The sequence below is a fragment of the Anopheles funestus genome, chromosome 2RL (genome assembly GCF_943734845.2).
Source record: "Anopheles funestus chromosome 2RL, idAnoFuneDA-416_04, whole genome shotgun sequence".
NCBI classification, from domain to species: Eukaryota; Metazoa; Arthropoda; class Insecta; order Diptera; family Culicidae; genus Anopheles; species Anopheles funestus.
In genome coordinates this window covers 1,999,462-2,013,732 of record NC_064598.1, presented here as the reverse complement: position 1 = coordinate 2,013,732, position 14,271 = coordinate 1,999,462, and the positions used below count along the sequence as shown (strand labels likewise).

Genomic DNA, 14,271 nt, shown 5'->3' with positions numbered 1-14,271 from the left:
TTAATTTTAAAAGTTAATTTTGGAAATTAGTTTGTTTCTCAAGTCTCGTTATTAATAATTCTATTGAACGAGCAACGAATTTGATTCAGTTAGATATGTGTTAATTATGAAATTATATTTATTTGTTGCTTATACATCTTGGTACTACCCTCCTGCTGTCATCCGATAAAAATTATCAACAAACAAACTCGCCCGCAAGGATATTCAAGCTTTTCACAACTTCAACTAGGTTTTCACCATTTTCCACACAAAATCACGCCGGTGCAATGTTTACGGTAGTCCCTTCGAGATTTGCTGGATTAAAAATCGAAGACGATGACGATGGGTTTCGGAAACCGAAGCAAAAATCAAAATCAACTGCGAACGCCAAACCCAAAACGGCATCCGTGAAAAACACTCCTGCACCACAAACTTCTCAGCAGCAAACAAAGAAACCTAAACCAGTTAGTATTCCTATATCTCAAGGCGCAATTGTTGTATCAGTTAAAAAAAACGTTTTATTTTCAGAAACCTCCTAAAACCAAACCTACTAATGAAACGCTACAAAAGGAACAGTGGTCGGAATGGCAACAAAAGGATACGGAGCTGGTAGAGAAATCGTACGTGAACGATCTCGAGCAAGCACTACTCCTTTCGAAACTGGATTTCGAGGCAAACAAATCCAAGTACAACCAGCTGGAAAAGGAATCCAAACAGTCCGGGGTGAAAGATAAAAAACCAAAAGCTTTGTCTTTACAAGAATTCCAAGAGAAAGTCAGCAAAGAATTGAATGAGAAGCAACAACAGAAGAAGCGCCAGCAGGAGGAAGCAGAGTACAACCGAAACTACACGTTCTTCGAACAAATTGATCTCGAAACCAAACAAATACTCAACAAAGAGCAGTTAAAGATGCTGTTAAAACAAAATAATGCTCTATCTGCAAAGGCCAAAGAGTCTCCCAAGAAGGATGTTTCACCGGTAGCGGAACCATCGCACAGCGAATTAGATCTGCTTAAAATGGAAAATATGAATCTGAAGGAAGAAATCGCGATTCTACGTGATCGATACAAAAAGGTGATCGCAATGCTTAAGAATGGAGAAATGAAAGAGAAAACGGAGTTGATGATCGAAATCGAAAAGCTACGAAAAGTGCAGGAAGACATGACGGTAGAAATGACCGCGCTCTATGGACAACTGGAGCAAGCCAAGTCTAAAACGAACCAGGAAGCGAAGGGAAAGGAAAAACCAACCAATCGCTAATCACAAAAATTCGCTCGAACCAACAAACCAAACGAAGAATTCCTAATTTAAGACAGTATTCCTTTCCATTACCATTAAGATCTCCACTAAAGAATAACAACTGTAGCAGTAAGGATAGAATTTGAATTTCTTGTAACGAACCATTCTCAGGATTTGTTCGGTTGAATGAAATAATTTCATGAAATGTGTTGTTATACAACTTCTTGCAATAACAGTAAGGAATAGTATAATAAAGCTACTAAACATATGAAACATATTGCGTTCCAATTCCAATCGTCCAAACGCCGAAAAAGCAGTGACCAACTTAATTTGGAAAACGAAAATGCAGCCTTCGATTACTATCTGGTTGAAGTCCTCATTTGTAGCAGCTGCTACCAACTCTGTTCTAGTCAATATGTATCGGAAATTCGGTACGGTTTTCGCTTTCCACACCTGTCCAAACTCGCCTTCTTGCGAAATAACATATGGTCCTTAGTCTATTTACGTTTCGACTGAGTTCTATTTTCAAAGAATCGTCGCTTTTCCTTGAATATTCCTTTATTACCTAGATCCGATCTGTTCCGTTTTATGCTATGTTTATTTTTTCAACGAGCAGCTCATATCCGACCGAAGAAAACACACATCACATGGGTGGTGAGAATCAAAGCATATTTTGCATTACGAAAAGAATGATAAAAAGAAAATCAAAGAAAAAGATGATAAACTCTAAATATCCGCGAACAGCTAAAACTTCTTTTCAACTCCTCCTCAACAATAAAAAGAAGAAGAAACAACACATTCACACACTCCAACACACACACACTCCATTCCGAGAGTGGAAAATGAGTGAAAATCTGTTGCTAGGCTTTAGATGAGAGGGGATTATTTCAATTCATATGCCGAGCATATATAGAGCTGGATGGAACTGCAGCAAGGGAGAGCTGGTCGCTACCACTCACCCACTTCTCTCTTTCGCATAGAGTGGGAAGTTGTCTCAACAATTGAAAACAGATGAAACCCGTAAGCCGCTTGAAATCGGTGGGTTGGGGTGAAGAAGGATTGGGAGGACATTTTTTGCACCCGTGTTCCTTCCGGCTCGAGTTTGTTGTCGGTGGGCACAACAGCAAAAACCTGTAACGCGTGTGTACCGGCGGTTTTGCCTTCACACTGTGCAAAACAGATTCGAACGATGAAACACGTGGTGGAAGGTAACGGACGGCGACAATGCGGTTCGTGGAAATCAGAAAATGTTTACCGTGCATTGCACACGGGATGGAAAAGGATATAAAGGATATTGGGAGTTGTTTTTTTACTTTCTTTCTTTTCTTTTTTTTCTTCTTTGCTCCTTTTAGCACGATGAAGTATCTCCCCGCGCAACAAACAGTGCCGGTGGAGCTTATTTTACGTACTCTTCCTTTATCCCGATTCTATTCCATTAGCGATGCGTTTGTTTGATTTAATCCTTCATATGGAAATTTATGTGTGCTGGATAGCGAGAAGAAGCGATCTAACTGCGGCGCACACAACAACAACAGAAAAAAACGCGTATTATTTGCATTCAAGTGCGTTGTTGTTTCTTTTTTTTCCACAGTTTGGGAAAATCGATACAACAAAAGCTGCTGGAAATACTACAGATAAGCAAAACTGACAAATCTCTCATGTGCATGGTATCAAATTCTAATGATATGATTGAAATGAATCGGAAGAGCGAAAAAAACCCGTTTCGATCAGACGGAAAAATCATTCTGCGAACTAGAACAAGGTACGATAATTTTCTACCGGAGGTTTTGAAAAAAAAAATGCCCACAAGCATCATTGTATGATTTATGATGGAAATTTTGTTCCCCGCACGCCACAATGGAGCAAACACGACAATAGAGGACGTTCCTTTCCACCTGCCGAAGCGGATTACATTCGCTTGCTAACGAGCACTTATTCTGATTCGCTACGGGAAGGTAAGTGAAAAAGTATTATCCAGCAGCATAATCGTCACAACCAACCGTCGTCGCCCCCCGTTTATCGATGGTTGGAGAGATAAATGAGATTTTTTTTTTTTTTGGTTGCTCTTCACGCAAGTCTTCATCATCCATTTTCTTGCTGTGTTGATTTTCATTGAAAACTTTCCCAAGCGGCAAGTTTAGATTTGCCATCAATATTGCAGTAAAAATTCCTTTCCCATCCGAACGGATGAGCAGGATCCGTTCCATCCGTTTGGCGCGCGGGAAAATGAGAAGAATCAATTTCAATCAAGTAATTTAAATTAATGGAAATAAGGCACTAACGCGTTAGCACAATCGGGCGTTACCTGACGCTTGCTATCATGAGGATTTGCCAGCACGGAGAGACAATTTTTGTAGTCACATTTAAAAAAAAAAATCTATCTCACATTTTGTCACTGCTTTATTTGTTCTTCTCACTTGAAGTTGGGATGAATATTCATGATTTAGGGAAGCACAACACACACTCATTTTTACACTCACATTCCGACACCGGCACCGGCCGGAAGGCCTGGTTTCCAGAACCAGCACCTCTCGTTCGAAATAGTTCAGGGTGTTTTTTTTTTCTCCACGCCGCCCCATTTTATATGAGTGTTGCGGAAAAGTGCGAACAAAGTGACAGTTGTCGTCACGTGGACGGACATGGCCTGCTTCAATAATATTTCTCCTATCTCGGGAAGCTAAAAAAAAACGGCTAGTGGGACGATGCGAACAGGGAGCTATAAAGCAAACAACAGAAAAATGAGACGAACGAATACCACACCAGAACAAATGAGTCCAGCTTGAAGGCAGAACAACGGAAAATTAAACAAAAAAAAACAAGGGAAAAAAGTTACCATTTGCATGATACCATAAGCGAATAGAACGGACTTCGGTACGCCGCAACGAAATGTTGATGGCTTGACGATGAATTCCTCGACTGCCGGGGTGCAGTAGTCTCTCCGGCAAATGCCATCGGGTACTAAGGCTGGGGAAACATATTTTCCCTGCCAGAAGCCGCAGCGAATCGGAGAATAGGGTAGAGTTGATTTTTTGGTTCTAATTCGAAACCTTTCCGACTATTTCTGTCGGCGATGAAAAAGGGGGACCGTTTAAAAAGCCTTTAACAGTCTTGATTTGATATGATTTGCGGAATTTTATGAACATATTTAAGCGTAACATTTGTATTTTAACAATCGCAAAGTGTTGTTTAAACACACTTTTTTAATAATAGCAAAGTTAATAGAAAATAAAGTAAATGAAATTACTTCCTTTTTTGGTGAAATAACAACCGTTGAAACTTCATCGTCCTTCTTCATTTGCATAGCTATGGATCCTTCCGCACCCGACCATATTATAATGGGAGATTTGTAGCATGAAATTGTCCGCAAATTGCTTTTAGACGTGTACCGTGTTTGCCTTTGACGAAAGCTAGTAAAATGGCACGAGAGAAAAAAAGAAGCTTTTAGTCTCTGATGCGGCAAAAATGGACAAAAAAGATAGAAAACAAGAAACCGTGTGAACCGAGGAACGAATTTTTGACACTCGGCGGCGGGAAACGTTTGTCTCACTCGATTTCCCACGTGCCACACACCGACGGTGGCATCAATCATGTATAATTGATTTAAAAGAGAGAGAGTCGAATTGAGGCTTTTTGAGGAAGATTAATTGAATCTGACGCTGAGAGCTGGTGAGCTGGAGTGTGTGTGTGTAAAGCTTGGTCACCAAATAAAAAGGAAAAAACCCGCGGCTTCCAGATCCAGATTCGGGAATTCGAATTCATCCACGAAAACATGGATGCAGGATAATCCATTCGAGAGTTTTGTTGCTTCCGTTATATTCCCACTATCCCGCCGAATGAGTTTGTTTAATTTACTAGAAAACTTGCACCGATCGGCGATTGGGAACTGTCCACCAGCCGTATCCGGATGGTGTAAATTGCGATTCTGAATGGTGCGGAAAGTGTTCGATCGGTAGTCAAATTTACTGTTGCACTTCTTTCCGCTGCACTCGATTAAGCCACCAACTCCAACCGGCAGTTTGGAGTTGAATTGTTTGTGCAGCGGTTGCACTCGGATGGGAAAATAGATTATTCCTCCCCAACAAAAAAAAAGAAATGGATGTAAACTCGTCCTCGTCCAGCAATTAACATGGTTGAAAAAGGACACGACTGCCGAAACTGTCGTTCTGCGTTCCGCAAATATCGCGTCCACGTGCCATTGAGCAAAGGGGAATTTATAGGCACTGGGACACTCACACCAAAATACATGGCAAATCCGCTTCCCGAAAAGAAGAAGCACCAGCATTCATGTAATAAATCATCGAGTTGAGATGGTTGATTTACGTGTTGCCTGCCCGCCTTAGACTGCTGGCCAGATCTAGACTCTTTTTTGTGGAGAAGATGGAGAAAGTGTATTCGCGCTTGTCGCTAGTAATTTGACCGGTTTTTTTGGTAGTTGTCGGTTTAAAATTAGCGAATCAAATTGCGGTTGTGAAAAATAACAAATGAGTTCACTCGTCAGACAATATTATGTTCTACGGAGTAAGAATTTGGTAGAAATAATTACTCAAACTTTAAGACTTCACTGCTTCTTGCTTAATCTCTCCTGTATCTCAGCTGTTATTCTATTTGCCACAGCGAACTGAGTCTTCACAGGGTTATTGAGATGAACTGAATAAAGTTTCTGGATTCGTTTCAAGTTAATACAAGCGATAGATGTGGAATCTTTCGCATTGATCTCAAACCCAATGAGTTCCAAGTTAAGATCAACAATATCCAGAAAGATTTCATCGCTACAGATCTCCACTTTGATGATGAAAGTAAGTTTCCAATAATGTCTCCAACTTTTTCATTTTCAACTCGAAAACCCTGCATATATCCTTAGATGCTCCTCAAACGCATCTAACAACCACTCCCATTAACATTCTGATGGACATCTCTATCCCTGAAGCAATTTTCCATCAATCCCTGGACGAAAGCACACACGTTTCTCAACGTTCTCAACGTTTTTTCCCGTTATCATCGTTAGCGATCCTCTTCGCTCGAGTCCGTCGCCACGCTAGAAATGGTTTGTCGATTTTGAAGGCCTATTTTTTCCCTCCTTTTTTAATCCCATCGCACTCACCAACATTCACTGTCGGATGCAGTCAGCCAACGAGCCCATCCATCCATCCATCTATTTTTCAAATTATACAGCTCATCCTTTCCATTCGTGCGAAGCACCGGGTCTGGTCGACTAGTTTGCTCAAGTTATGTATATCGGTAACGGTGACAACAAACCTGCAAAACAACGACTCGGGACGCTAATGGAAGGGCTAATGGGTGGAAGACGATTGTTGAAGTTGCTGCCATCGCCATCGCCGTCACCGCATATGCATCGCGTGTGAGCCGAGGGATCCCTTTTTGCTGCTTTTAGTCGACGCTTAACAATCCCGGAAGGGCTGCTGTTTCAATGGAACCAGCAGCTTCCGGAACCACAGATCCGCCCGAAATGCTGTGAATGTTTGGAAGCGGCGGTCTCCACAGCTCTGGGGACTCTCTGAGGATAGAATAGAGGAGGAAGAAAAAAAAAACGCCAAACACTAATGCACGTGCCGACGGATACGAACCGGGGCGGATGATATCAAGGAATGGAGCTTCCTGGTGGCAAAAATCTCGTCCAATCGCATATCAACAATTAATTTACATTGTGCAATTAGAAATCCTACGATGAACGAAAAAATGCACCAAGAAAAATCATCTCTAGAATAAAAAAAATTGGTGTTTAAAATTCTGCCCATCACTGTATTTCTATCACCCGAAGTGAAGTCATGGCATGCTGCTGTGGTTTCACCAGTTGCTGCTGCTGCCTGTGATTGTTGATACCCACCTCCAGCTATGTGTGGAGAGTACCACAATGACGTTATTCTGCTCGGTTCGTCCTATTGTGTCGGTCCCGTACCGTCACCGTACCCATAATATTCCGCCCCAGAAGGATGCAAATGCGCGCGCTATTCACGGAAAATCTCTCAAAATCTCACCCGATTCGTTCACTCTTTCCTGTGCCTTGCGTTGCATATGCTGCTTTGTTTCGCTCCGTCCGGCGGTTTCCGTGGTCGGAATACTTTATTTTCCTCGGCTGAGGTTAGAATGGTTCTCGTATTGCTCGGATTTTAAAACGATTGGTCCGATTGGTCGGTGCGGACGGGGCGCGATGGGACGCGTGGCGGTTTGTTTGCCGGTGTGATTTTCCTTCATCGCATCCGAGACCGAATCCACCCCACCGCACACCGCGGAACGGATCCCGCCAATCGGAACCCCCCTTTGTCGTCTGCCACGCCGTTACCATCGTTGCGCCATAGGGTGGTTCATTCCATTTCCGCAGAAGGATAACGAGGCAGCAGCAGGAGCAGTGGATTGTGGATGATTTTATGTAAGTGGCAGCTCAGAGATTCATTCCGTTTTAAACCATCGGACGGGTCGGTCGTAGGTCTTCGAAACGAGCGTACGAGCGAGTCTTTTCTCCTCCATCACAAGGGCTGATTTGATGTGATTTGAACGGTGGACTACGCGACAAAACGTGATCGATACGTGCAAGTGTTTCTATGGCAACAAAAGCAGTGATCGGTAAAGGAAAAACAATTTCTTGTGGCAGTTTGTGAAATATTTAAACGCGCTTTTAATTGAAAAGTGAAGTCTGGAAAAATTATGAAAAACAAAATTTGTGTTGGAAATTAACTGAAAAATAGCTGAAGTTAGTTTAAAGTAAGTGAAAACATTCTTAAATTATGTTTAAATAATATTATATAACAAAAAAAAACAACTGAATAGAAAAGAATTGCCTTCCACAATTCGTTGCATCGAAACCGTCCCAAATTTTGGGCTTCACTCAAATTTAGACAAAACCACATCATAATTATCGGACAATCTTTTGATACTAGATCCAATTACCAGTCATCCAAAAATGCAACCGATAAGCAGCGGTGCGTTTTTCTCGCAATAATTTCCTAATCGCGTAATTTGTCCACCACCTTACACACCCTCCGATGTGGACGATGGTATTGTTGAGTTTTAAAACAAAACGAGGCACACACAATGAAACTAACCCCCCCCGTATTATGAGGTATTATCTGAGTGAGTGAGTAAGGAGTGAGACCCCTTTCATTTTTGGGGTAGAACCGTTTTTCCTGGCAGCAACCCCGTGTGTGTGTGTAGCCTGATTTATGAGTGAGCTACTAACATCAATATCCTTTTAATGGAAGGGTTAACACACATGAGCCATCGCGATGACGTGCGGGTGTTATGTTACGTGAACGTGGCGCGGTGGCCTTGTGCCCTTGCTCCCATTTGCTCATCTTCTGCTGCTTGCTGCCAGCGAAACACGTGTTTCCCAACGGCCGTTACTACGTCGGGGATTAAGCAGTGGCAGAATATCCTTTCCGGCTGGAGAGTGTAACACAAATCCAGCCGAAAGAATATTGCCATGGGAATCGGGAGTTTATGACCGTTGAATTTTTGGTTTTAGCAAGTACTAAACATTGAATTGTAAGTTGAAATTGAAAGAGTCGCAATGCTCTTATGGTCTGATGCATTTTTGTCACAAGCTCATTGAATCTTTTGCTCTGTCCATCAGCAGTCAGCAGCTATCAATTCTTCATTATCATGCAGTCATAAATCGATGTTAAATTTCAATCGTTCTGGGTGTTCTTTTTTTTAAACAGCCACAACATGTCCCACCGTCCAAAGGGGAACGGTTTTTGAGTGTAATTGAATTTCGTCCTTTCGTCGCATAAATTTGTCACCGCAAGGACCGCAAGTGTGCGGTGCCATACATACGCAGAGCAGCTCTGTGTGTTGATGGAAGTGTTTTACGCGTCAATCACTTATTTATCACTGGCTGCTGCGGCACTGTGATGACGACACAGCCGAGGATAGAATGCGTCAAGTGAAGGCCAGAAAAAAGGGGTCGAGTCAGTCCAATCAACAATCTGTCCGCATACTGGCAGACTGGCAGAATCCCGGGAAGGGAAGACAAGCTGTCCTGTTGAGAGCAGTTCATTTTTTAATCACTATCACTCGAATCGAATAGAAATGATATTTACAAAAGGGGGTTGGGAAAAACATTCAGCGTCGGGTGGTTTTAAATTCGGTTGATCGGTTGTTACAAAAGCGACCGCAACTGCCTATTGAAGAAAGAGGGAAACAGAGCGATTTTCACAAATGTAAAAAACGACGGAGCAAAAAAAAAAAGATGCAAAAGATTGAAAATGTCCCTCACGAAGGAAGGAAAATGTCAAATGTGAGAACCCTAATTGTGAATTGATTCCGTTCCGTTTCGCTCTGGGGACGATGACAAACAACCTACAAACAACCACGACCACGACCACCGACCGAGGGGTGGTTTTAGCCGCGTCCATCCATCCATCCATCCGACCCCGTTCGGTGGATGATATTTTCGCGACCGCGGGTGATTTATGGATTGGGTGGAGAAAAAAAATGGAAAGTTTTAATTCCCAAAGAAAAAGGATGCCTAGGACAAAGGTTTGGGTGTGTTTTTGTGTGGCATGGGACACCCGTCATACCACACAATTAAAGAAAATGAGCGAAAGCTGCTAATGCCTTTGTGGAGAGACAGAAGTTGCATTTAGTGTGGAATAAATTTATGATGATTAAAATGGATTTCTTCGGAGTTTTTTTACAAGACGCAAATGGATTCCAAGATGAATGCTTTTATCTTCGTTTTTTTTCGAGGATAGTAAAACTTTCTTCTCGACGAACAAGATTGCGGGCACTAACTAAGTTCTTGCGGCTATCCATTCGCGCCAAATGAATCTGCATCATGAAGAATGTTCTCCAGATTTGCCCATCCATTTTATTTCAGTTTTATTGCAGTTTGCAGTATTTGTTTTGAGTGCAGTAACATCCCACTGTTGGAGCTGTTGGTATGAAATTTGTCGACAAATATTAGCGGATGAAAAAGTGGAAAAGTTTGAGCTTTTGATAGCAAAAGTGTAGCAACAAATTCCAGCAGTTGCAGTTTATGTCCCATTCAATCTGAACCGTCTCCAAAGGAACTTTATCGTGCATATAATAAAACTGGTTTTATTGATAAGCAGTGGGAAATAAATTCTCTTTTAATGCGTACATAATAATGCTAGATTTAAATTACACGTGTACCCGAGAGGACACAGCTCTAAGTAAACGAAAGACTGAAGTGTGGCATACCACACAACCAGCGCCTGCAATGGATGTCTAACAGAAGGAAATGGGCAAATAATGTTTTATCGCCTTCCAATGTATTGCGCTTCACCGAGAGAAAACATTCACAATTGACACTAATCGAGACGGCAGACGAAGCGTCGCAACGGTGAAGTCTAAATTGAATTCACATGCCAACATACACTCCAACTCCATGTACCACGAGATGAAGACGTTATAGCAGAGTTTGCACAGTTCTGCTTTTGATAGGAATTGTCTCCATTCAATGGGAATGCTGGATGTGTGTGTGTGACTGTTTTCTTTAGAATAAAACCCAAGAAATCAGATAGACAGGTGATCACTGCTAGATGGAGAATGGGGAAAATTTATTTTAGATTTCTATAAGACATCCGCACACGGCAGTGCCTTGATGGGATGGGAATGTCTTGAGCGTGTAGATAATGGGCTTTTTGGGTGAGCCCAGAAGACGGGCTATTGTTTTCATCGCCCCAAGGAGATTCAGGTATCCAGGTTAGTTTTCTTATTGTCCCCAGAAATACCTACTCCGGGAGTAGTAGAATAGTCCAGCAATCGACGAGTTCTAGTTCTAATCCATTTCAAACAACTGGCAAGTGGCCTGGACATCCTCTTCCTGGTAAATCATTTGAATAAGATAAATCTATTTCTTTGCACTAAACTTCAACAGTGAGAATAAGTTTTGTCTCTCCTAATGCTCTTTCCCTTCAACTCCGCTTTAACTTACCGCATCGGCCGAACTTAAAGTGAGTATTTCAGATTTGCTTTCTGCAATTAAAACCAATCTCGGCCCGATGCCGCGATAAGAATTCCTCCTTTAATCGCATGACAAGGGAGGCTAATGCTTGTTGCAGCAGCTGAAGCGGAAATAATTAACTCCAAATTAACTCGAAACCATCTGCACGGTGGCGTTGATTTTTCCGCGTGGAAATTCCCAGTTCCCACCGCCATGACAAATCTGGCCGGGAAATGGGGGAAATCCGTGCAGCCCCATTCACTGCTACACAAGTGTGCAAACAGTTCGTGAGGTTTTATTTTATGTTATTTCGTTTTACTTCGCTTTATCTTCGCTTCATCATCGCCTTTGCTAAGTAAATATGCGTCGCGGTTGGGGCCGTGACGTTCCCAAAAACTCGTGGCCAAATTAAAATTAGCATTGCAAAACGGTTGCCTTGTCGTGCGGTCGTACAAGTCCTGTGCCGACGGTGGTAGCACTCTTAAAATGACAGCGAGCCGTGAGGAGAGTTTTCTGTTTTACTTCTTGTTTTTTTTACTCCTTTTGTACAAAGAGGGTGAGAGAACGTTTTGTATTTTATTTACAACGTGTCGTGTACAAGGCTTCGAGCCTTGCCAAGACCCACACACCGAGTTTAAGCAATGGTTTCGCATCACATCGCAGCACGATGGCGCACGATGGCCACAATTGCGAGAGCGACTGGATGGACCGCAGAGCAAGTGACACTTTCTACGGTTTTGAATTTTTTTATTTGTCCGCTATGCTTCGGTATGCTATCCCTTGCATTGCTTAGTGCCTCGATGGAGCACATCTCGTAAAAAGTAGGAGGAGAATAACATCGCCATTCGGAACCTCCTACTCTCCGGCGAATGTATGGATTCTGATTTTGGTTTGTAAAACTTTTTCATTTGCTTTTTAATGTTTAAAAAACGTCCTTTCGTGTTCAATTTAAAACAAACAGTAAATAAATATGTAAAGTATTATTTTCCCACTGTACAGAGCAAACGAATGTTCCCCAACGGCCCACCGGGTGATGTTTTCCTTTCGAAGAAACAGAAAACTAATTTACCTATTTAATTTAAATCGTTTTATCGTCACATGTCTCCCACGAGTTAGTCTCTTTCCTGTGCTGTCAATCATAAAAATGCAATGGTTGTAGATTCCGACAAACCGAGAAGGGTTGCGATGCCAGGCAGAGCACTTGGAACTTGGAGGGTGATGATGGGCCGGCGAAAACAGTTATTCATTTGCAAACCATTGTTCTTTCACGAACGGTTTTGATATACGATTGAAAGGATTGAAATGGCACTTTATGCGATATCCCATCACACGTGTTCCGGTTCCGGTCGTCAACGGTGGGACACTGTTCCTTCGGCGTTATCTCCCATGTTCGGCAGGTTTCGATTGGACGTTATATTTTATTCAAATGAAATGAAAACACATTCACACAGTTCAATGCTTTTGATAAATTGAAATTCCCCGATCACAATCGAGCTATTGGTGTACTTTTACAGCAAAATTTCTTCTTTTTTTATCATTGCGTCATTACAGATTTCTACAAAATGACGGAAGAATTGCAAACCCAACAGCAGCCACAAGCGGCACCAATGCAGCCACAACCCAAACCACGGCTTGGCCCGCAAGACTATCGCAATTCGGAGCTCGTGACGAAACTGATGGCTGCTAATCCGCCCTATCTGTACTCGCCAGCGGTTGGTCCGCATAACTTTTTCTTTAGTGAAATGCTTCGATCTTTGGTGGCTAACAAGCGCAACGAAAGTTTACGCAACGCAACGGAGCAACTGCATCATCATCACCATCAACAGCAGCAGCAGCAGCAACAGCAACATCATCCTCAACAACAGCCCCAGCAGCCGGTTCAGCATTCGAACCATCTTACGAATCATTTAGCATTACAAGCGCCATCATCCCGTCGGCCTCGCAAACGTTCTTGGAGTCAACACCGATACTATCCGGAAGCGTCAAAAGATGGTAAGGACACTGAAGATAGACGGCCCGCACAGCCCGAAAAACCACTCGAGCTAACCAACAAGCTGTCGGCGTTTAGTCGAAACATTACTTCAACTTCACAAAAATACTCCGAAGGTCTTGAACCGTCGGAAGCTTTCAAAGCTCCAACGTTTCATGATCGCAAATCGGACGATTCGAAACCACCGACGGCTGCTGGAGTTTCCGACAAGGCTCCCATTAATAATTCAACCCTGATTCAGGAACCTTCGACCGCTTCGATGCCACCGTCGGATCTTATTCTTCCTCCACCGCCACCCGTCTGGTACCCTCCGCTCTATCCCCCGTACGGTATCGATCCGTTGCATTTCTTCATCGATCTTCGCGTTTCGGGACACATTTACGACCGCAAAAAGGATTCAAACTCATCGAACAGCTCGGCGGACTCGGTGCTGACGGTAAAGCGCGAACATTCCAAACTTATTGGAACGGGAAATGATCGCCAAGGGTCGGCATTCAGTGTTCCGAAACCGAGAGAAACGGCGCTCGGTAACAAAACGAATCCGATTAATCTTACCGCCCCACAGGAGAACGGCGATGGTGTCGCGGGAGAGATGGGTTACGGTGCGAAAGAACCGACCGAACAGCAGACGGCTACGATGGGATCTTTGTTTTTGGGCGATGTCACTGATCACAAGACGATAGATGCGATTAAGAGCACAAACTATGTGCTACAGAATCTGCCCCGCATCTACGGCGATTTGAATGGCAACCACAAGATCGCAGACCGATGCCTAACGGACGATGAGACGAACGGGAATCTGAGCGATGAACACGAGCAGGACAGTAAATCCGTTGGGTCGGCGGACGATTTGATTGGAGAGGAAAATAAATACAAAGATGTGGACTTGAACGTGATTTCGGACGAGGAATCCATCGCGGTCGATGAGAATTAAATAAAATGAGAAAAAATAAAAACAGTTTGGGGAAATGTGTTTTACGATTTAAATATCTCCGCTTCTCGTTGTACCATAGAACATACCATGGCTAATTATTCCTAAATAAATTCAATGTATAGTGAATGCAACAGTTGTACGTATGTATGAGAAAGAAATTTTAATTTTAATCTGACTTTATAGTATAATGTTAAATTTCTCAAT

The 14,271-nt window shown here is 42.7% G+C and overlaps 2 protein-coding genes across 2 annotated transcripts; both read left to right on the top strand.

Annotated features, from left to right (window-relative positions):
- The first annotated feature begins 148 nt into the window (after positions 1-148).
- On the top strand, positions 149-1,488 carry LOC125760716 (G kinase-anchoring protein 1-like). The gene is made up of 2 exons (XM_049421115.1): positions 149-443; positions 508-1,488. Exons 1-2 carry the CDS (start codon positions 267-269, stop codon positions 1,237-1,239), a joined length of 909 nt encoding a protein of 302 aa, XP_049277072.1. The 5' UTR covers positions 149-266; the 3' UTR covers positions 1,240-1,488.
- Positions 1,489-7,539: 6,051 nt separating this feature from the next.
- LOC125760712 (uncharacterized) lies at positions 7,540-14,193 on the top strand. Its single transcript, XM_049421111.1, has 2 exons — positions 7,540-7,938; positions 12,695-14,193. Exon 2 carries the CDS (start codon positions 12,706-12,708, stop codon positions 14,065-14,067), a length of 1,362 nt encoding a protein of 453 aa, XP_049277068.1. The 5' UTR covers positions 7,540-7,938; positions 12,695-12,705; the 3' UTR covers positions 14,068-14,193.
- Positions 14,194-14,271: the final 78 nt, after the last annotated feature.

Bases quoted from the DNA above. Each gene is read 5' to 3' on its own strand.
- LOC125760716 (XM_049421115.1), top strand. From the start codon at position 267: ATGTTTACGGTAGTCCCTTCGAGATTTGCTGGATTAAAAATCGAAGAC. The intron at 444-507 runs GTTAGTATTCCT...TTTTATTTTCAG, and splicing joins AAACAAAGAAACCTAAACCA to AAACCTCCTAAAACCAAACC.
- LOC125760712 (XM_049421111.1), top strand. From the start codon at position 12,706: ATGACGGAAGAATTGCAAACCCAACAGCAGCCACAAGCGGCACCAATG.